The sequence below is a fragment of the Lithobates pipiens genome, unplaced genomic scaffold (genome assembly GCF_037356315.1).
Source record: "Lithobates pipiens isolate NorthernLeopardFrog02 unplaced genomic scaffold, aLitPip1_a1.2 Scaffold_19, whole genome shotgun sequence".
NCBI lineage: Eukaryota > Metazoa > Chordata > Amphibia > Anura > Ranidae > Lithobates > Lithobates pipiens.
This window is the reverse complement of record NW_027507764.1, coordinates 4,263,444-4,285,667: the sequence shown is the minus strand read 5'-3', so window position 1 is coordinate 4,285,667 and position 22,224 is coordinate 4,263,444. Positions and strand designations below refer to the sequence as shown.

General features: G+C 46.7%; 1 protein-coding gene across 1 annotated transcript in view; it reads left to right on the top strand.

Moving 5' to 3' along the window:
* Nucleotides 1-22,224, top strand: part of ADGRB1 (adhesion G protein-coupled receptor B1) — an 819,205-nt gene that overhangs the window by 466,425 nt on the left and 330,556 nt on the right. Inside the window, 1 exon segment of the mRNA XM_077490484.1 lies at nt 17,007-17,115. Within this exon segment, the coding sequence (XP_077346610.1) occupies nt 17,007-17,115 (109 nt within the window).

Here is a 22,224-nt window from a genome sequence, read left to right as displayed (position 1 = left end):
CCCGTATTGGAGACACTTCTCAGAGCTGAACAGGGAGCTCTATGGTGACCTGTCCATTACCCTACCCCAACATCTGCCCCAGTGTGGGGGGGGGGTTGGAAGGGACACGGGCACTAGCTTAAAAAAGGAAAGGAAGGCAAGGTTTATCCAACTTTATTATTTCCATATTATTATATTATACCCAGGGCTTTCCTCCCAGAGAGTAGGTGCAGGAGCTCCCCCTCTTCTGAGTCACCCCATTGTCTCTGCCCCCCTACACACCTCCGAACACCGTTACTTAGTTCCACCCTCTACTCACTTTCAAGCACCGATACTCATTTCCGCCCTCTTCCCACCTCTGAGCACCATTACTTGGTTCCACCCACTACCCACCTCTAATCACCGTTAATTGGTTTCACCCCCTTCCCACCTCCAAGCACTGTTACATGGTCCCACCGTCTTCTCACCTCCGAGCACCGTTACTTGGCTCCACCCTCTACCCACCTCCGAGCACTGTTACTTGGTTCCTCCCTCTTCCCACCTCCGACCACCATTACTTGGCGCTACCCACTACCCATCTCTAATCACCGTTACTTGATTCCGCCCTCTTCCCACTTCCAAGCACTGTTAATTGGTTCTGCCCTCTTCCCACCTTTGAGCACCGTTACTTGGCTCCGCCCTCTTCCCACTTCCATGCACTGTTACTTGGTTCCACCCCTTTCCCACCTCTGAGCACCGTTACTTGGTTCTGCCCTCTTCCCACCTCTGTGCACCGTTACTTGGTTCCACCCACCTCCAAGCACTGTTACATGGTTCCACTGTCTTCCCACCTCTGAGAAATGTTACTTGGCTCCACCCTCTACCCACCTCTGAGCACTGTTACTTGGTTCCAACCTTTACCCACCACGAGCACTGTTACTTGGTTCCGCCCTCTTCCCACCTCTAACCACTGTTACTTGGTTCCACCCACTACCCATCTCTAATCACCGTTACTTGGTTCCACCCCCTTCCCACCTCTGAGCACCGTTACTTGGTTCCACCCCCTTCCCACCTCTGAGCACCGTTACTTGGTTCCACCCCCTTCCCACCTCTGAGCACCGTTACTTGGTTCTGCCCTCTTCCCACTTCCATGCACTGTTACTTGGTTCCTCCCTCTTCCCACCTCTGAGCACCGTTACTTGGTTCCGCCCTCTTCCAACTTCTGAGCACCATTACTTGGTTCCGCCCTCTTCCCACCTCTGAGCACCATTACTTGGTTCCACCCACTACCCACCTCCAAGCATTGTTATATGGTTCCACCCTATACCCACCTCCTAGCACTGTTACATGGTTCCACTGTCTTCCCACCTCTAAGCATTGTTACTTGGTTCCACCCACTACCCACCTCCAAGCACTGTTACATGGTTGCACTGTCTTCCCACCTCCGAGAAATGTTGCTTGGTTCCACCCACTACCCACCTCCAAGTACTGTTACTTGGTTCCAACCTTTACCCCCCTCCGAGCACTGTTACTTGGTTCCACACTCTTCCCACCTCCGAGCACTGTTACATGGTTCCACTGTCTTCCCACCTCCGAGCACTGTTACTTGGTTCCACCCTCTACCCACCTCCGAGCACTGTTACTTGGTTCCACCCCTTACCCATCTCTCAGTACCGCCCCTTTTAGAGAATACAGAACTATGCATCATTTTGTGGTGATAAATAATTTGTATGGAATTTGTTAATGACAACAACAACAACAAAAAAAACTGGAAAATAGATCCCCCGCAGCCAGCAACAATAGATCCCCATCCACAATCGATCCCCACAACAAAAATAAAAAAATATACCCCCCAGCAACAACAGATCCCCTCCAGCAACAACAGATCACCCTAGCAACATTAGACCCCCTCTAGCAACAACAGATTCCCCCAGCAACAACAGATTCCCCCAGCAACAATAGACCCCCCTACAGCAACAACAGATCCCCAGAAACAAAATACACCCCCAGGAACAACAGATCCACCCACAACACAATGCCACCCTAACAACTATAGACCCCAGCAGCAACAACAGATCTCTAAGCAGTCAGCATCGATAGACCCTCCAGAAGTCAGAAACAATAGACCTCTCACTCAACAGTAGATCCCTCCCCCATGGGGAAACACTTTTGTTCCTTCATACACATTGTATAGGCCTTCCCTTGTATACAAATGTTCTAGATTAGTGATAAGCTGAACAGCTCTGGGTTCGGACCGGCATGGCTTTGCTGAACTTCAAATAAGTTTGGATGCCGAATCCAAACCCCACAGGAATCAATGGTAGCCGAATCTGTCAAATTAAAAAAATGCCAATTTTGTGGGCTACTAGTGTGCATAGACAATCACGCTGGGCTAATGAACCGTCTGGCAGATTCGTTGGTTGACGTCTATGTAATCCCTATGGTGGGGAACTCTTTGGGCGTGGTCCCCAAAGGTTGGTAGTGGTGGTGGATTCTGTTAAAATCCTGTGGCTGGCATCCTTCTGATAAGACATGGAATGCTGTTTCATCTGGGGGAACTTGAGTAAGTATGGACTGGAGGTGCGCCGGGTAACAGATAGTCATTTTGCTTGGTGGTTTATCATAAAACTTTATTGGAGTGACAAAAGTTACAGTAGAGCCAATGCATTTCAGGGGAATAGCCTACCCCTTCTTCAGGGCTAATAGGCTAGTCCCCTGAAATGCGTTGGCTCTGCTGTAACTTTTGTCACTCCAAAAAAGTTTTATGATAAACTATCAAGTGGGATTACCATCTGGTACCACCCGACCCTCCTCCTCCGTACTTTCTCAAGTCACTCCAGCTGAATCGGCATTCAACGTAATGTCAGGAGGTTACCAGCCACATGAGCTTAACAGAGCCCACCACCACTGTCCACCTTTGAGGACCAAACCCCCCCCCCCCCCCACCACCCCAGAAGAGCCCTTTACCATAGCGAACGCATAGATATCAGGAAGGTAGCAGACACAGAATCTTAACAGAATCCACCACCACTGTCCACCTTTGAGGACCAACCCCCCCCCCCCCCCCCCAGAAGAGTCCTTTACCATAACAAACACATCGATTTCAGGAAGGTAGCAGACACAGAATCTTAACAGAATCCACCGCTACTGTCCACCTTTGGAGGCCAACCACACCAGAAGAGTCCCTTACCATAACAATCACATAGATATTATGAAGGCGACAGATACAGAATCTTAACAGAATCCACCAACACCGTCCACCTTTGAGAGGTCCAGCTCCCCCCCCCCCCCTGAAAAGTCCCGAACCATAGATATCCACCAACAATTTGCCAGACCGTTCATCATGAGTCCAGTGCGGTCTTCTACATGACCACCAAACGAGATAACCGTCTGTTACCTGGCACTCCTCCATACTCACTTAAGTCATTTTTTTGGGCTAATATGCACGGGGGTTTAAAATAAATATCATGGGGGGTTCTACCACCACTGTCCACCTTTGAGGACTAAACCCCCCCCCCCCCACCACCCCAGAAGAGTCTCTTACCATAGCGAACACATAGATATCAGGAAGGTAGCAGACACAGAATCTTAACAGAATCCACCGCTACTGTCCACCTTTGGAGGCCAACCACACCAGAAGAGTCCCTTACCATAACAATCACATAGATATCATGAAGGCAACAGATACAGAATCTTAACAGAATCCACCACCACTGTCCACCTTTGAGGACCAACCCCCCCCCAGAACAGTCCCTTGCCATAAAGATCACATGGATATCAGAAAGGTAGCAGGCACAGAATCTTAACAGAGTCTATCACCACCGTCCACCTTCGAGAGGTCCAGCTCCCCCCCCCCCCCCCCCGAAAAGTCCAGGGCCATAGATATCCACCAACAATTTGCCTGACCGTTCATGAGTCCAGTGCGGTCTTCTACATGACCACCAAACGAGATAACCGTCTGTTACCTAGCACTCCTCCATACTCACTTAAGTCACTTTTTTGGGCTAATATGCACGGGGTTTAAAATAAATATCATGGGGGGTTCTACCACCACTGTCCACCTTTGGAGGCCAACCCCACCAAAAGAGTCCCTTACCATAATAACAATCACATAGATATCACGAAGGCGTCAGCTACAGAATCTTAACAGAATCTACCACCACCGTCCACCTTTGAGGACCAACCCCCCCCCCCCCCAGAACAGTCCCTTGCCATAATGAACACATATATTTCAGGAAGGTGGCAGCCACAGAATCTAAACAGAATTCACCACCACTGTCCATCTTTGAGGACCAAACCCCCCCCCCCCCCCCCCCATAAAAGTCCCGGACCATAGATATCCACCAACAATTTACCAGACCGTTCATGATTCCAGTGCGGTCTTCTACATGACCACCAAATGAGATAACCGTCTGTTACCTGGCACTCCTCCATACTCACTTAAGTCATTTTTTGAGCCAATATGCACGGGGGTGTCAAATAAATATCATGGGGGGGGGGGGGGTTGTTGGCAAAAAGTTGGACAAAGGGGAAAAAAGTTTCAATACGTTTTACAAAGCACCGTGTCCACATGATCAGATCATGAGGGCAAGGGCCACTTCTCCACAACCCGGACCCGTAGGGATCTGTTGGCTAGGGGCTTATTATAATCTGGAAGACTCCTTCAATATTTAGGTGGGCCCCAATAACTGCCCCCCACCCCATGTGAATGAGTATGGGGTACATAATACTTCTATTCAAGGCTTAGGGTTAGTCACATTGGGTCACATTGGATCACATTGGGTCAAATCGGGTCACATCAGAACACATTGGGTCACAACGGGTCGCATCAGGTCATATTGGTTCACATCGGGTCGCAACAGGTCACATCGGGTCACCCCAGGTCACATCATGTCCTATCAGGTCCCATTGGGTCACATCAGGTCACATCGGGTCATCTCAGGTCACATCATGTCCTATCAGGTCCCATCGGATCACATCAGGTCCCATCAGGTCCCATTGGGTCACACCAGGTCACATCAGGTGGGGAATCATTGGCTTCTGTCACGAATAATCGCAGATTGCTACAATATATCGTTGTGAAGGGATAAATCGTGTCATGTGACCTTGCTTTGATGTGAAACCCAACACATTATATAGATCTGGAAAACCAACAGTCATCTCAGGGTAAATACATTGAAATATGTTGCATTACCACCGCCCCGCACTACCCCCCCCCCCCCCCCACCACCATATTGTTATCATTATTAGGATCCTTACCAACATCAGAATCTCAGCGTCTCCGCCGAGTTGTCAAGACAACAGGACATTGGAAAAGAATATCAGAAAGATAAAGACTAATTTGAGGCTTTCTGCCTATGTGCTTATTATTACCGCCCCCCCGGTATGAGGCCTCTCGGGAAACATCTTACTTCAAGAGGCAGAACCGCACTTACCTGAAATATTGATCGCTGTGGGTGCAAAGGGTTCGGCTTCAAGAGCCTAATGAGGGCCCAACCATTGGGGGAAGGGAGGAGGGGGCCAGTTTATATGATAATATTAGTAATAATAATAATATCTCATTCTATTTTGTTTAATTTTTAAACTGACCTTATGTTAGTGCTATTATTATTATTATTATTATTATTATTATTGTTATTATTAATAATAATAATAATAATAATAATAATAATAGAAATCATATAAAAACACAATTTTAAAATAAAGTTAACTTTAACACATAAAATAGTTATTAAAAGTTGTTGAACAAGGGCAGAAGTTATTATATTGCTACAATATTATTTATTATGTATCATATCTATTTTATATTATTATTATTATTATTATTATTATAATACACTTATATGATTATTATTATATTATATACTTAAATGATGATTAATTATTACAATATTAATTATAATTATTATTATGATTGTTATTATTTAAAGCCAACTGTACAAGGGCAGAAACTATAACTATTGTTAGAATATTATTATATCATTATATTATATCTATTTTACATTATTACTATTCTTATTATATTATATACTTAGGTGACTATTATTATTATTATTATTATTAATAATATTATCATTTAAAGCCAGCATCACCCAGAGCCAGCTGTACAAGGCCAGAAACGATATTATTGTTGTGATATTATTAATATTTATAATTTTTATTATTATTATTATTATTATTATTATTATTTAAAGCCAACATCATCAGCCAGTTGTACAAGGGCAGAAGTTATAATATTGTTACAATTTTATTATATTATGTATAATATCTATTTTATATTATTATTATATACTTATTTGATTACTATTATTATATTATATCATATATGTAAATTATGATGATTAATTATTACAATATTAATTATTATTATTATTATTTAAAGCCAACATCATCTGGAGCCAACTGTACAAGGGCAGAAGCTATTACTATTGTTAGAATATTATTATACCATTATATTATATCTATTTTACATTATTACTATTCTTATTATATTATATACTTATGTGATTATTATTATTATTATTATTATTATTATTATTATTATTATTATTTAAAGCTAGCATCATCCAGAGACAGCTGTACAAGGGCAGAAGCTATAATATTGTTACAATATTATTATATTATATATTATATCTATTTTACATTATTATTATTATTATTATTATTATTATTATTATTATTATTATATACTTATATGAGTATTTTTATTATATACTTATATGATGAGGATGATATTATTATTATTATTATTATTATTATTATTGTTTGAAGCCAACATCATCCAAAGCCAGCTGTACAATGGCAGAAGCTATAATATTGTTTCTATATTATTTTATTATATCTATTTTATATTATTATTATTATTATTATTATTATTATTATTATTATTATTATATACTTATACTTATACGATTATTATATTATATACTTATATGATGATGTTGATGTTATTATTATTATTTGAAACCAACATCATCCAAAGCCAGCTGTACAAGTGCAAAAGCCATAATATTGTTACTATATTATTTAATTATATATTATATCTATTTTATATTATTATTATATACATATATGAGTATTATTATTATATTATATAGTTATATGATGATGATGATATTGTTATTATTATTATTATTATTATTATAGTATTATCATTTAAAGCCAACATCATCCAAAGCCAGCTGTACAAGGGCAGAAGCTATAATATTGTTACAATATTATTATATTATATATTATATCTATTTTACATTATTATTATTATTATATACTTATATGATTATTTTTATTATATACTTATATGATGAGGATGATATTATTATTATTATTATTATTATTATTTGAAGCCAACATCTTACAAAGCCAGCTGTACAATGGCAGAAGCTCTAATATTGTTTCTATATTATTTTATTATATCTATTTTATATTATTATTATTATTATTATTATTATAATATACTTACACTTATATGATTATTATATTATATACTTATATGATGATGTTGATGTTATTATTATTATTTGAAACCAACATCATCCAAAGCCAGCTGTACAAGTGCAAAAGCCATAATATATTTATTAATTATAAATTATATCTATTTTATATTATTATTATATACATATATGATTATTATTGTTATATTATATACTTATATGATGATGATGATGATGATGATATTATTATTATATTATTATTATTTAAAGCCAACATCATCCAAAGCCAGCTGTACAAGGGCAGAAGCTATAATATTGTTACAATATTATTATATTACTATATTATATATTATATCTATTTAGATTATTATTAATATATACTTATTTGATTATTTGTATGTAGGGGAAAAAAACATAAAACAGGACTTTCCAGGATGTAGAGCTACCTTTATATGATTATTATTATTATATTATATACTTAGATGATGATGATTATTATTATTTAAAGCTAACATCATCTGGAGTAGTGATGGACGAACTTCCGACGGGACGTTTCGCGAACGCGAAACGCGAACGGACACAAACGTTCGCGAAAACGACCGTTCGCCGCGGGCTCCATTGACTTCAATGGGAGGCGAATTTCGCAAACCTTTAGGTCGAATTTGCGGCCACGGGGTAATTATTAGGGGGTAGCACGTAGTCCCACCACCTGGACAATAGCATAATACATGTATGAGGTGAATTTGGGATCGATAACTACAAGCATTTTTTTTTTATTTGGGAAATTGTTCTGACAATTCAGGACTATGGAGCTAATGAAGGCAATGGAGGAGAGGGAAGGTCAGGGACCAGGGTAGGCAAACAAGAGGGTGCAGGAGATACAGAGCACTGACAGCAGCACCGTAATACAGAGCACTGACATCAGCACCGTGACATACAGCGCTGACAGCAGCTCCGTGACATACAGCGCTGACAGCAGCTCCGTGACATACAGCGCTGACAGCATCTCCGTGACATACAGCGCTGACAGCAGCTCCGTGACATACAGCGCTGACAGCAGCTCCGTGACATACAGCGCTGACAGCAGCACCGTGACATACAGCGCTGACAGCAGCTCCGTGACATACAGCGCTGACAGCAGCTCCGTGACATACAGCGCTGACAGCAGCTCCGTGACATACAGCACTGACAGCAGCTCCGTGACATACAGCGCTGACAGCAGCTCCGTGACATACAGCGCTGACAGCAGCACCGTGACATACAGCGCTGACAGCAGCTCCGTGACATACAGCGCTGACAGCAGCTCCGTGACATACAGCACTGACAGCAGCTCCGTGACATACAGCGCTGACAGCAGCTCCGTGACATACAGCGCTGACAGCAGCACCGTGACATACAGCGCTGACAGCAGCTCCGTGACATACAGCGCTGACAGCAGCTCCGTGACATACAGCGCTGACAGCAGCTCCGTGACATACAGCGCTGACAGCAGCTCCGTGACATACAGCGCTGACAGCAGCTCCGTGACATACAGCGCTGACAGCAGCTCCGTGACATACAGCGCTGACAGCAGCTCCGTGACATACAGCGCTGACAGCAGCACCGTGACATACAGCGCTGACAGCAGCTCCGTGACATACAGCGCTGACAGCAGCTCCGTGACATACAGCGCTGACAGCAGCACCGTGACATACAGCGCTGACAGCAGCTCCGTGACATACAGCGCTGACAGCAGCTCCGTGACATACAGCGCTGACAGCAGCTCCGTGACATACAGCGCTGACAGCAGCTCCGTGACATACAGCGCTGACAGCAGCTCCGTGACATACAGCGCTGACAGCAGCTCCGTGACATACAGCGCTGACAGCAGCTCCGTGACATACAGCGCTGACAGCAGCTCCGTGACATACAGCGCTGACAGCAGCTCCGTGACATACAGCGCTGACAGCAGCTCCGTGACATACAGCGCTGACAGCAGCTCCGTGACATACAGCGCTGACAGCAGCTCCGTGACATACAGCGCTGACAGCAGCTCCGTGACATACAGCGCTGACAGCAGCTCCGTGACATACAGCGCTGACAGCAGCACCGTAAGCAGCCCCAGGAGGAAGTCAGCACAGCACAGGGATGGTGTGATCCCCTCATAATAAGAACCCCCAGGAGGAAGTCAGCACAGCACAGGGATGGTGGGAGCCCCTCATAATAAGAACACCCAGGAGGAAGTCAGCACAGCACAGGGATGGTGGGAACCCCTCATAATAAGCAGCCCCAGTAGAAATATGACACCGCTCAACCTCTTCAAAGAGGAGGGTAGGGGCATATAGTACGGTGTGCTTTTTTGGGTCAGGGAAGTGAGCCAAATGAATTAAGAAGGTCTGTGTGCTTGATTCCAAAAATTGTTTATAGACATATACATGGTCTACTGATCACATGTGTTGAATTCCTCCGAGATCCATGCCTCATTCATTTTTAGAAATGTGAGGTAGTTAACACTGTGGTGAGCTAGGCGAGTACGCTTATCGGTCACAATCCCCCCTGCTGCGCTGAACGTCCTTTCGGACAGGACACTGGATGAGGGGCAAGCCAACAGTTCGATTGCAAATTGGGCAAGCTCTGGCCAGAGGTCAAGCCTGCCCACCCAGTAGTCTAGGGGTTCATCACTCCTCAGAGCGTCCACATCGGCCGTTAACCCAATGTAGTCGGACACCTGACGGTCTAGGCGTTCCCTGATGCTGGATCCGGATGACACCTGTCGATGGGTCGGCTGAAAGAATGACCTCATATCCGAAGTCACCAACACATCTTCAAACCGGCCTCTTCTTGCAGGCGCTGTTGGATTGGTACCCGCAAATCCTTCTCTGGGAGTGGGAATTGCTCCTCTGCCAGCGCACGCAAAAGCAGAATGCAGCATTTCTCGAAGCAAGGCCTGGAAGTGCTGCATTCTGACAGCCCTCTGCGACGGCGGTAACATTTCCGCCATTTTGTGTTTGTACCGGGGGTCTAAGTACGTTGCCACCCAGTACTGGTCCTTGACCCTCATGCTTTTTATACGGGGGTCCCTATTAAAACACTGGAGCATGAAGGCCCCCATTTGCACTAAAGTGGAAGCGGTGTGGTGGCCTGGCTCCTGCTCATCATCCAGGATAATGTCGTCCTCTTCATTCTCCTCTCCCCATCCTCGCACAACAGGGATCCCAGAAAGGTTTAAAGCATGCTCTTCTTGCTCCTGCTCATCCGCCCCGGCACCATCCTCCTCTGACTCCTCATCAGACTCCTGTTGTTGACTTGTCTCAGATAGAGTAGCCCCCCCTGGGAATTCATCCAGCATTGCGACTTCCTCATCTTCCCGCTCCTGCTCCTCCACAGCCTGATCAATGACACGACGCAATGCACGCTCCAGAAAGAAGGCATAAGGTACCATGTCACTGATGGCGCCATGGCTGCGACTGACCAGTTTGGTGATCTCCTCAAATGGCCGCAGAAGTCTGCATGTGTCGCGCATGAGCAGCCACTGGCGCGGTGAAAAAAAACCCAGCTCCCCAGAACCGTTTCTTTCGCAGAGTTCATACAGGTAGACGTTAACTGCACGTTTCTGCTGGAGCAGCCTATCAAGCATATAGAAGGTTGAGTTCCATCGCGTCGGGCAATCGCAAATAAGACGTCTGACCGGCAGATGGTGTCGCCGCTGAATGTCAGCAAGGCGAGCCATGGCCGTGTAAGATCTTCTGAAATGGGCCGAGATTTTCCTTGCCTGCCGCAAGATGTCCTGGACCCCAGGGTATTTGACAAGGAATCGCTGCACGACCAAGTTTAAGACGTGTGCCATGCACGGCACGTGCGTGATTTTGCCCTGTTTCAATGCGCTAAGCAGATTGGCACCGTTGTCACACACCACTTTACCAACTGTCAAATTGAGCGGTGTTAGCCACTCATCTGCCTGTGAACGCAAAGCTGAAAGGAGTGCCGGGCCAGTGTGGCTCTTTGCTTCCAGGCACAACAGACGCAGCACGGCATGGCAACGTCTCACCTGGCATGTGGAATAGGTTCTGGGGAGCTTGGGCGGTGCAGTGGAAGAGACGCTAGCAGCGGAAAAGGAGGAGGCAGCTGAGGAGGAGAGGGAGGAGGATGGAGTAGGAGGAGGAGAAGAAGAGTCAGGCCTGCATGCAATCCGTGGCGGTAAAACCAAATCTACACGGGTGCCACGGGTTACATGCTTGACGGCCGTCAGAAGGTTCACCCAGTGGGCAGTAAAACTGATATACCTTCCCTGCCCGTGTTTGCTAGACCACGTGTCTGTGGTCAGATGTATCTTGGCACCGACACTGTGTGCCAGAGATACATTCACTTGCCGCTGAACATGGCCATATAGCTCTGGGATGCCCTTCTCTGAGAAATACTTCCTTCCTGGGACCTTCCATTGTGGTGTTCCAATGGCCACAAATTTGCGAAAGGCCTCCGAGTCCACCAGTTTATATGGCAGTAGTTGGCGGGCTATGAGTTCTGACAAGCCAGCCGCCAACCGTTGGGCAAGAGGGTTATCCGGCGTCATCATTTTTTTACGCTCAAACATTAGGCCCACGGAAGCCTGCCTTTTTGCAGAAAAATGTGAGCTTGGCGTGATGGAAGGTGGAGTGGAGGACAATTGTGAGGAGAGAGGAGAAGGAGAAGTAGAAGACGAGGCTGGACGGTGAGAGCCTGCAGTGTGGCTTTGTGTGTTCCGTTGCTCCCACTGGGCTCGGTGATGGCTGCTCATGTGCCTTCTTAAGGCGGTCGTCCCTAGGTGAGTATTGGGCTTACCGCGACTAACGCGTTGACTGCAAAGATTGCAGATGGCAACGCTATTGTCAGCAGCGGACACGTTAAAAAAAGCCCACACTGCGGAGCCATGTGCCGGTGTCCTGGGAGCGCCAGATGTGACCGTACATGGTCGATGACTCGCTCCTGATACATTTGCAGTCTGCTTTGTCCCTGCTGTGCAATGTAAGTCATTGCTGCTTCTCCTCCCTATCTGCTGGTCCATATCTCCCTCTGAACTCCCCTCCTCTTCCTCTCTTGTGGGCACCCACGTGACATCACTAGACACGTCATCATCAACGTCACCTTCCCCACCGCTATAAGTAGAGTAGGCAGCAACACCGGGGACCAACCTCCTCCTTGGGCTGATCTGGGTACTGGCGTCAGACTGCTGAGTAGCGCTTGTTGCTACCTCCTCTTCCTGATCCAATACCAAGAGTGGCTGCGCATCAGAAATGTCCTCTTGATATGGATCGGAAAATAATTCCAGTGACTCAAGCGGAAGGTATGTGGTGGTGGTGGTGGTGGTCGTGTTGTTGGTGGTAGTGTCTTTGGGGGTGCACATAGCAGAGAGTGAAGAAGAGGGTGCAGATCGAGAGGATGAGGAGGGTGCAGAAGAGTAAGGCTGAGCGAGCCACTCAACCAAGTCTGGTGCATCCTTTAAAGTAATTGAACGCACCTTCTGCAACTTCCCACTTTGGCTCAAGCCTGTTGCTCCTGCCCTACCCCTACCACCCCTGCGGAAGGGCCTGCCTCTTCCTCTGCATGTCATTTTTTAAATGACCCTGTGACAAAACTCTTAGTCCCTATACCGCTGAAGGACTGCTGCAGTATAGGTGAGCGGTCAGCAGTGGTGCACGTCAACCCTATCTATTGTGGACCTATAGCGGTCCTTACAGAACAGCAGACTGTACCGCACTCAAGCCTATGTACCGTAGCACCCTATACCAAGTTACCAGTCCTTATAAGAACTTTTGTGGACCAAGCAGGTTGTGTATTAGTGTTTAGCAGACTGTACGTCAGTCCCTATACCGCTGAAGGACTGCTGCAGTATAGGGCAGCGGTCAGCAGTGGTGCACGTCAACCCTATCTATTGTGGACCGATAGCGGTCCTTACAGAACAGCAGACTGTACCGCACTCAAGCCTATGTACCGTAGCACCCTATACCAAGTTACCAGTCCTTATAAGAACTTTTGTGGACCAAGCAGGTTGTGTATTAGTGTTTAGCAGACTGTACGTCAGTCCCTATACCGCTGAAGGACTGCTGCAGTATAGGGCAGCGGTCAGCAGTGGTGCACGTCAACCCTATCTATTGTGGACCGATAGCGGTCCTTACAGAACAGCAGACTGTACCGCACTCAAGCCTATGTACCGTAGCACCCTATACCAAGTTACCAGTCCTTATAAGAACTTTTGTGGACCAAGCAGGTTGTGTATTAGTGTTTAGCAGACTGTACGTCAGTCCCTATACCGCTGAAGGACTGCTGCAGTATAGGGCAGCGGTCAGCAGTGGTGCACGTCAACCCTATCTATTGTGGACCGATAGCGGTCCTTACAGAACAGCAGACTGTACCGCACTCAAGCCTATGTACCGTAGCACCCTATACCAAGTTACCAGTCCTTATAAGAACTTTTGTGGACCAAGCAGGTTGTGTATTAGTGTTTAGCAGACTGTACGTCAGTCCCTATACCGCTGAAGGACTGCTGCAGTATAGGGCAGCGGTCAGCAGTGGTGCACGTCAACCCTATCTATTGTGGACCGATAGCGGTCCTTACAGAACAGCAGACTGTACCGCACTCAAGCCTATGTACCGTAGCACCCTATACCAAGTTACCAGTCCTTATAAGAACTTTTGTGGAACAAGCAGGTTGTGTGTTAGTGATTAGCAGACTGTACGTCAGTCCCTATACCAATGAAGGACTGCTGCAGTATAGGGCAGCGGTCAGCAGTAGTGCACGGCAACCCTATGTATTGTGGACCGATAGCGGTCCTTACAGAACAGCAGACTGTACCGCACTCAAGCCTATGTACCGTAGCACCCTATACCAAGTTACCAGTCCTTATAAGAACTTTTGTGGACCAAGCAGGTTGTGTATTAGTGTTTAGCAGACTGTACGTCAGTCCCTATACCGCTGAAGGACTGCTGCAGTATAGGGCAGCGGTCAGCAGTGGTGCACGTCAACCCTATGTATTGTGGACCGATAGCGGTCCTTACAGAACAGCAGACTGTAACGCACTCAGGCCTATGTACCGTAGCACCCTATACCAAGTTACCAGTCCTTATAAGAACTTTTGTGGACCAAGCAGGTTGTGTGTTAGTGATTAGCAGACTGTACGTCAGTCCCTATACCAATGAAGGACTGCTGCAGTATAGGGCAGCGGTCAGCAGTAGTGCACGGCAACCCTATGTATTGTGGACCGATAGCGGTCCTTACAGAACAGCAGACTGTACCGCACTCAAGCCTATGTACCGTAGCACCCTATACCAAGTTACCAGTCCTTATAAGAACTTTTGTGGACCAAGCAGGTTGTGTATTAGTGTTTAGCAGACTGTACGTCAGTCCCTATACCGCTGAAGGACTGCTGCAGTATAGGGCAGCGGTCAGCAGTGGTGCACGTCAACCCTATCTATTGTGGACCGATAGCGGTCCTTACAGAACAGCAGACTGTACCGCACTCAAGCCTATGTACCGTAGCACCCTATACCAAGTTACCAGTCCTTATAAGAACTTTTGTGGACCAAGCAGGTTGTGTATTAGTGTTTAGCAGACTGTACGTCAGTCCCTATACCGCTGAAGGACTGCTGCAGTATAGGGCAGCGGTCAGCAGTGGTGCACGTCAACCCTATCTATTGTGGACCGATAGCGGTCCTTACAGAACAGCAGACTGTACCGCACTCAAGCCTATGTACCGTAGCACCCTATACCAAGTTACCAGTCCTTATAAGAACTTTTGTGGACCAAGCAGGTTGTGTATTAGTGTTTAGCAGACTGTACGTCAGTCCCTATACCGCTGAAGGACTGCTGCAGTATAGGGCAGCGGTCAGCAGTGGTGCACGTCAACCCTATCTATTGTGGACCGATAGCGGTCCTTACAGAACAGCAGACTGTACCGCACTCAAGCCTATGTACCGTAGCACCCTATACCAAGTTACCAGTCCTTATAAGAACTTTTGTGGAACAAGCAGGTTGTGTGTTAGTGATTAGCAGACTGTACGTCAGTCCCTATACCAATGAAGGACTGCTGCAGTATAGGGCAGCGGTCAGCAGTAGTGCACGGCAACCCTATGTATTGTGGACCGATAGCGGTCCTTACAGAACAGCAGACTGTACCGCACTCAAGCCTATGTACCGTAGCACCCTATACCAAGTTACCAGTCCTTATAAGAACTTTTGTGGACCAAGCAGGTTGTGTGTTAGTGATTAGCAGACTGTACGTCAGTCCCTATACCAATGAAGGACTGCTGCAGTATAGGGCAGCGGTCAGCAGTAGTGCACGGCAACCCTATGTATTGTGGACCGATAGCGGTCCTTACAGAACAGCAGACTGTACCGCACTCAAGCCTATGTACCGTAGCACCCTATACCAAGTTACCAGTCCTTATAAGAACTTTTGTGGACCAAGCAGGTTGTGTGTTAGTGATTAGCAGACTGTACGTCAGTCCCTATACCAATGAAGGACTGCTGCAGTATAGGGCAGCGGTCAGCAGTAGTGCACGGCAACCCTATGTATTGTGGACCGATAGCGGTCCTTACAGAACAGCAGACTGTACCGCACCCAAGCCTATGTACCGTAGCACCCTAGACAGACCAAGTTACCAGTCCTGATAAAGAGCTTTGTGGAACAAGTGAGTTGTGAATGATTAGCAGACTGCAGCAGAAGGGCAGCAGTCAAGTATAATATTCTTTCTATATTTGGAAGAAAGAATATTATACGTGTACAAGCCTATTACCGTACCACTGATACCAGTCCTGAAAAGAACCTTTGTGGAACTAATAGTAACAGCAAGTCTTTAAAATTATCCTCACTGCCTGACACACTGCTTCCTGCCTGTCCCTATACAAATTGGCAAAAAAGAGTAGGCTGGAACGATTAGCTGGAACAGCTCTTTTGTGGACCTGATAGTAACAGCTAATGATGATGATGATGATGATGATGAAGAAAGACTAATCTGGCTGAGCTGTCCCTAAAATAGCAGCATACAGCGCTCTGTCCCTTTATCTAAACTGACAAAAGAAACTCAGGCTGCTGACCTAACACCTATACCAGTCCTGAAAAGAACTTTTGTGTACCAAATAGCTAGCGTTTTCTCTGTCCCTACTCCACACAGGATCCTTTCCCTACAGTGACAGAAGAAAGAATGTAAAATGGCCACCGGATCGGGTGTATTTATAGGTTAGGGGGAATGTCCAAGTGTCCATGAGCTGTCATGTCTCAATTGGTTGTCCTGTAACACATGATAAACGTGTCACGAAAGGTTAAAGTTCTTGTATACATTAAACACGTAAGTCCGCCGGGGCGAACGACGGAAAAAGGCGTTCGAACCCGCGGACGGCGAAAGTCGGAAATTCGCCGCGAAACGACCGCCGGGCGAACCGTTCGGCCATCACTAATCTGGAGATAGCTGTAGAAGGGCAGAAGCTATAATATTGTTACAATGTTAATTATTATTATATTATTATTATTATTATTATTATTATTGGTTAGTAGTAGTAACATTATTGGTAATATTATGAATTGTATCATTCCGGATTGATACATCTATTTTATTTTTTCCTTTTACTTTACATTACTAAATATTTGATGTTTTTTTTTTCTGCAGGCCGGTCTAAGTGTTAAAGATCTTTTCAGGCTGATCGAAGATTTCATCGATGTCATCGGATTCAGAATGAAAGATTTTAAAGACTCTTATCAAGTGACAGACAACGTGGGTAAGTGACAATCCGCGCAGAGTGAGACAATCGGTCACCCCCCCCCTCCCCCCTCCTGGGGAGATCACTATCACCTTCTCATCCTTTCTTCTGTATTTATTCCGAGGACTTTCCGTACATTATAAATACTACAAATAATAAAATATGTTGACAGAACTCCTAGTTTCCACAATCCTCTGTGTGAGAAGAGCGATCGAGCAATGCACTGTGCGTCAGTCTGACTGAAGGAGTCTGCTGTGATCCTAACATGTTTCATGTCCTGGGGGGGGGGGGAGGGGAGAGAAAGGGTCTCACAAAGATGCTCATTTATGTTCCAGTCAGCAGGCCGGGGCTGAATGAAGAGGTGACAACGGACACCGTGAATAGCGCTGCCACAGGAGGGGCTAAACAAAAATAGGCCCCTTTCCCACTTGTGCGACTTTTCCTGCGACTTGGGACTGCAAAGTCGAGCTGTACCCCCCCCCCCCCCATGATTTCCAATAAGTTCTGTTATCTGTGCGAATTCAAGTCGCAGCGACTTCACAGTAGTTCCGGCACCACTTTGGTCCGACTTTGATGCGACTTGAGGTCCACAGACCTGAACATTACACAGGCATTGCTGCAAGTCGTGCGACTCTAAGGTCACCTGTGTGTGAAAGGGGCCTTAGGGGCTGAAGCCCGGGTTCACACTGTCGTGGCTTCAAAGTCGTGCGACTCTCAGGTCATCCACGTGTGAAAGGGGCCTTAGGGGCTGAAGCCCGGGTTCACACTGTTGTGGCTTCAAAGTCGTGCGACTCTCAGGTCATCCACATGTGAAAGGGGCCTTAGGGGCTGAAGCCCGGGTTCACACTGTCGTGGCTTCAAAGTCGTGCGACTCTCAGGTCATCCACATGTGAAAGGGGCCTTAGGGGCTGAAGCCCGGGTTCACACTGTTGTGGCTTCAAAGTCGTGCGACTCTCAGGTCATCCACATGTGAAAGGGGCCTTAGGGGCTGAAGCCCGGGTTCACACTGTCGTGTCTTCAAAGTCGTGCGACTCTCAGGCCATCCACATGTGAAAGGGGCCTTAGGGGCTGAAGCCCGGGTTCACACTGTCGTGGCTTCAAAGTCGTGCGACTCTCAGGCCATCCACATGTGAAAGGGGCCTTAGGGGCTGAAGCCCGGGTTCACACTGTCGTGGCTTCAAAGTCGTGCGACTCTCAGGTCATCCACGTGTGAAAGGGGCCTTAGGGGCTGAAGCCCGGGTTCACACTGTCGTGGCTTCAAAGTCGTGCGACTCTCAGGTCATCCACGTGTGAAAGGGGCCTTAGGGGCTGAAGCCCGGGTTCACTCTGTCATGGCTTCAAAGTCGTGCGACTCTCAGGTCATCCACATGTGAAAGGGGCCTTAGGGGCTGAAGCCCGGGTTCACTCTGTCATGGCTTCAAAGTCGTGCGACTCTCAGGTCATCCACATGTGAAAGGGGCCTTAGGGGCTGAAGCCCGGGTTCACACTGTCGTGGCTTCAAAGTCGTGCGACTCTCAGGTCATCCACGTGTGAAAGGGGCCTTAGGGGCTGAAGCCCGGGTTCACTCTGTCATGGCTTCAAAGTCGTGCGACTCTCAGGTCATCCACGTGTGAAAGGGGCCTTAGGGGATGAAGCCCGGGTTCACACTGTCGTGCCTTCAAAGTCGTGCGACTCTCAGGTCATCCACGTGTGAAAGGGGCCTGAGGGGATGAAGCCCGGGTTCACACTGTCGTGCCTTCAAAGTCGTGCGACTCTCAGGTCATCTGCGTGTGAAAGGGGCCTGAGGGGCTGAAGCCCGGGTTCACACTGTCGTGGCTTCAAAGTCGTGCGATTTTGAATCTGACATCCCTGCGCGACCTCATGGCGGCTTGCATACGACTTCTTTAACGGAAATCAATGCAATTCGTGTTGAAGTCGCACCAAAGTAGCGGAGGAACCTTTTTATATGTTGGAGCGACTTGAGTCACACTGATTAGAACGGTTGCATTAATGGGGATGCGACTTGTCATGCAACTTTTTAACTCTCAAATCGCATGACAAGTCGCAGCAGTGTGACCCCAGGGGGTTAAATCTAGATATTTGTTGGTCATTTGGCTGGAGTTCTGCTTTTACGCCTTAACGCCGACCGTATCATACATGTGGCAGCACAGTGGCGGGTCTCATGTATTTGTTGGGCTGGTGTTGGAATCGCCCAGCACTGTGACCCCCGCGGTCACTGGCAGCCCCCCCCCCCCCCCCGATCGCCAGGCATTTATCAGGTGGCACTAGGAATGGCTCCCACTCACATGATCACTGCGGCAACCAATCTCATGATCAGGGAGCCCATGTGCCGTCGCAGGTGCTATGTATTATTAAAGAACCAGCGGTAAGGGGTTCATTGGATTTAAAGGGTATGTAACCCCCATAATACAAATATAATACAGTATATAACAAAAGTAAGTACACCCCTCAGTGACATTTGTGTAAATCTTTTCTTCTCTCTTTTTCATGTGACAACACTGAAGAAATGACACTTGTCTACAATGTAAAGTAGTGAGTGTACAGCTTGTATAACAGTGTAAATTTCCTGTCCCCTCAAAATAACTCAACACACAGCCATTAATGTCTAAACCGCTGGCAACAAAAGTCAGTACACCCCTAAGTGAAAATGTCCAAATTGGGCCCAAAGAGTCAATATTTTGTGTGGCCGCCATTATTTTCCAGCACTGCCTTCACCCTCTTGGTCATGGAGGTCACCAGAGCTTCACAGGTCACCACTGGAGTCCTCTTCCCCTCCCCCATGATGACATCACAGAGCTGGTGGATGTTGGAGACCTTGCGCTCCTCCACCTTCCGTCTGAGGATGCCCCACAGATGATCAATAGGGTTTAGGTCTGGAGACATGCTTGGCCAGTCCATCACCTTTACCCTCAGCTTCTTTAGCAAGGCAGTGGTGGTGTTGGAGGTGTGTTTGGGGTGGTTATCATGTTGGAATACTGCCCTGCGGTCCAGTCTCTGTAGGGAGGGGATCATGCTCTGCTTCAGTATGTCACAGTACATGTTGGCATTCATGGTCCCCTCAATGATCTGTAGCCCCCCAGTGCCGGCAGCACTCATGCAGCCCCCAGACCATGACACCCCCACCACCATGCTTGACTGTAGACAAGACACACTTGTCTTTGTCCTCCTCACCTGGTTGCCCCCACACACGCTTGTCACCATCTGACACCAAATACGTTTATCTTGGTCTCATCAGACCACAGGACATGGTTCCAGTAATCCATCTCCTTAGTCTGCTTGTCTTCAGAAAACTGTTTGTGGTCTTTCTTGTGCATCATCTTTAGAAGAGGCTTCCTTCTGGGATGACAGCCATGCAGACCAATTTGATGCAGCGTGCGGCGTATGGTCTGAGCACTGACAGGCTGACCCCCCCACCCCTACAACCTCTGCAGCAATGCTGGCAGCACTCATACGTCTATTTTTCCAAAGACAACCTCTGGATATGACGCTGAGCACGTGACCTCAACTTCTTTGGTGGACCATGGCGAGGCCTGTTCTGAGGGAAACCTGTCCTGTTATACTGCTGTATGGTCTTGGCCACCGCGCTACAGCTCAGTTTCAGGGTCTCGGCAATCTTCTTATAGCCTAGGCCATCTTTATGTTGAGCAACAATTCTTATATCAGATCCTCAGAGAGTTCTTTGCCATGAGGCGCCATGTTGTACTTCCAGTGACCAGTATGAGAGAGTGAGAGCGATAACACCAAATTTAACACACCTGCTCCCCATTCACACCTGAGACCTTGGAACACTAATGAGTCACATGACACCGGGGAGGGAAAATGGCTAATTGGGCCCAATTTGGAGATTTTCACTTAGGGGGTGTACTGACTTTTGTTGCCAGCGGTTTAGACATTAATGGCTGTGTGTTGAGTTATTTTGAGGGTACAGGAAATTTACACTGTTATACAAGCTGTACACTCACTACTTTACATTGTAGACAAGTGTCATTTCTTCAGTGTTGTCACATGAAAAGAGAGAAGAAAAGATTTACACAAATGTGACTGAGGGGTGTACTTACTTTTGGGAGATACTGTGTGTATATAATATTTTTGCTTGCATGTGATTGGGTGATAGAAGTCATTTACTAAGCTCTGGGAAAAATCCCCTTGCAACGTGAACAGCCTTTTTGCCTTTAGTAAATCAGCCCCAGTGAGTGCACCTAACGGCATTGCTGGGGATGCCTGGAATTTGCCGTCAGCCTCTGTGATTAGGGAAGCAGGGGGTGGGAGTCCCAGAATTATTATTGGCAAAGGAATATTTTTGTCAATTTATTTGTCAATTTTAGAACAAAATAAAGTACGATATGTTAGTACGATATTAATCAGAGAATCTCATGTGTCTCCTCCATCTGTCGGGACATGCACAGAGTGATCGGCGTGGTTGTGTTCCATTATCTTGTGCAGAGCGGCGTTCTTCCTCCATCCCTCTGTTCAGCCACTAGGTTGCAGTGGCTGCTTGTCGGCTGCTTATGTATTCTGGATATCCCCCGCGCCGGCAGCCTGCTCAGCAGTTCTGTGTAATGGAGATGACTGCATTCATACACTCCATCTACACCGACCTCTGCCTGCTGCTCCACAGATGTGCCCCAATCATCTCTATTGTGTGACAATGTTGTCATCGCTATTTTCCTTTATCAGAATAAAATGGGTAATAAAATCCCATGCCGAGGTCTGCCCTATGTCCTATCACCAAGATTCCACATAGAGGTCTGTCCTATGTCCTATCACCAAGATTCCACATAGAGGTCTGTCCTATGTCCTATCACCGAGATTCCCCATAGAGGTCTGTCCTATGTCCTATTGCCATAATCCCCCATAGAGGTCTGTCCTATGTCCTATCACCAAGATTCCACATAGAGGTCTGTCCTATGTCCTATTGCCATAATCCCCCATAGAGGTCTGTCCTATGTCCTATCACCGAGATTCCACATAGAGGTCTGCCCTATGTCCTATCACCGAGATTCCACATAGAGGTCTGCCCTATGTCCTATCACCAAGATTCCACATAGAGGTCTGTCCTATGTCCTATTGCCATAATCCCCCATAGAGGTCTGTCCTATGTCCTATCACCGAGATTCCCCATAGAGG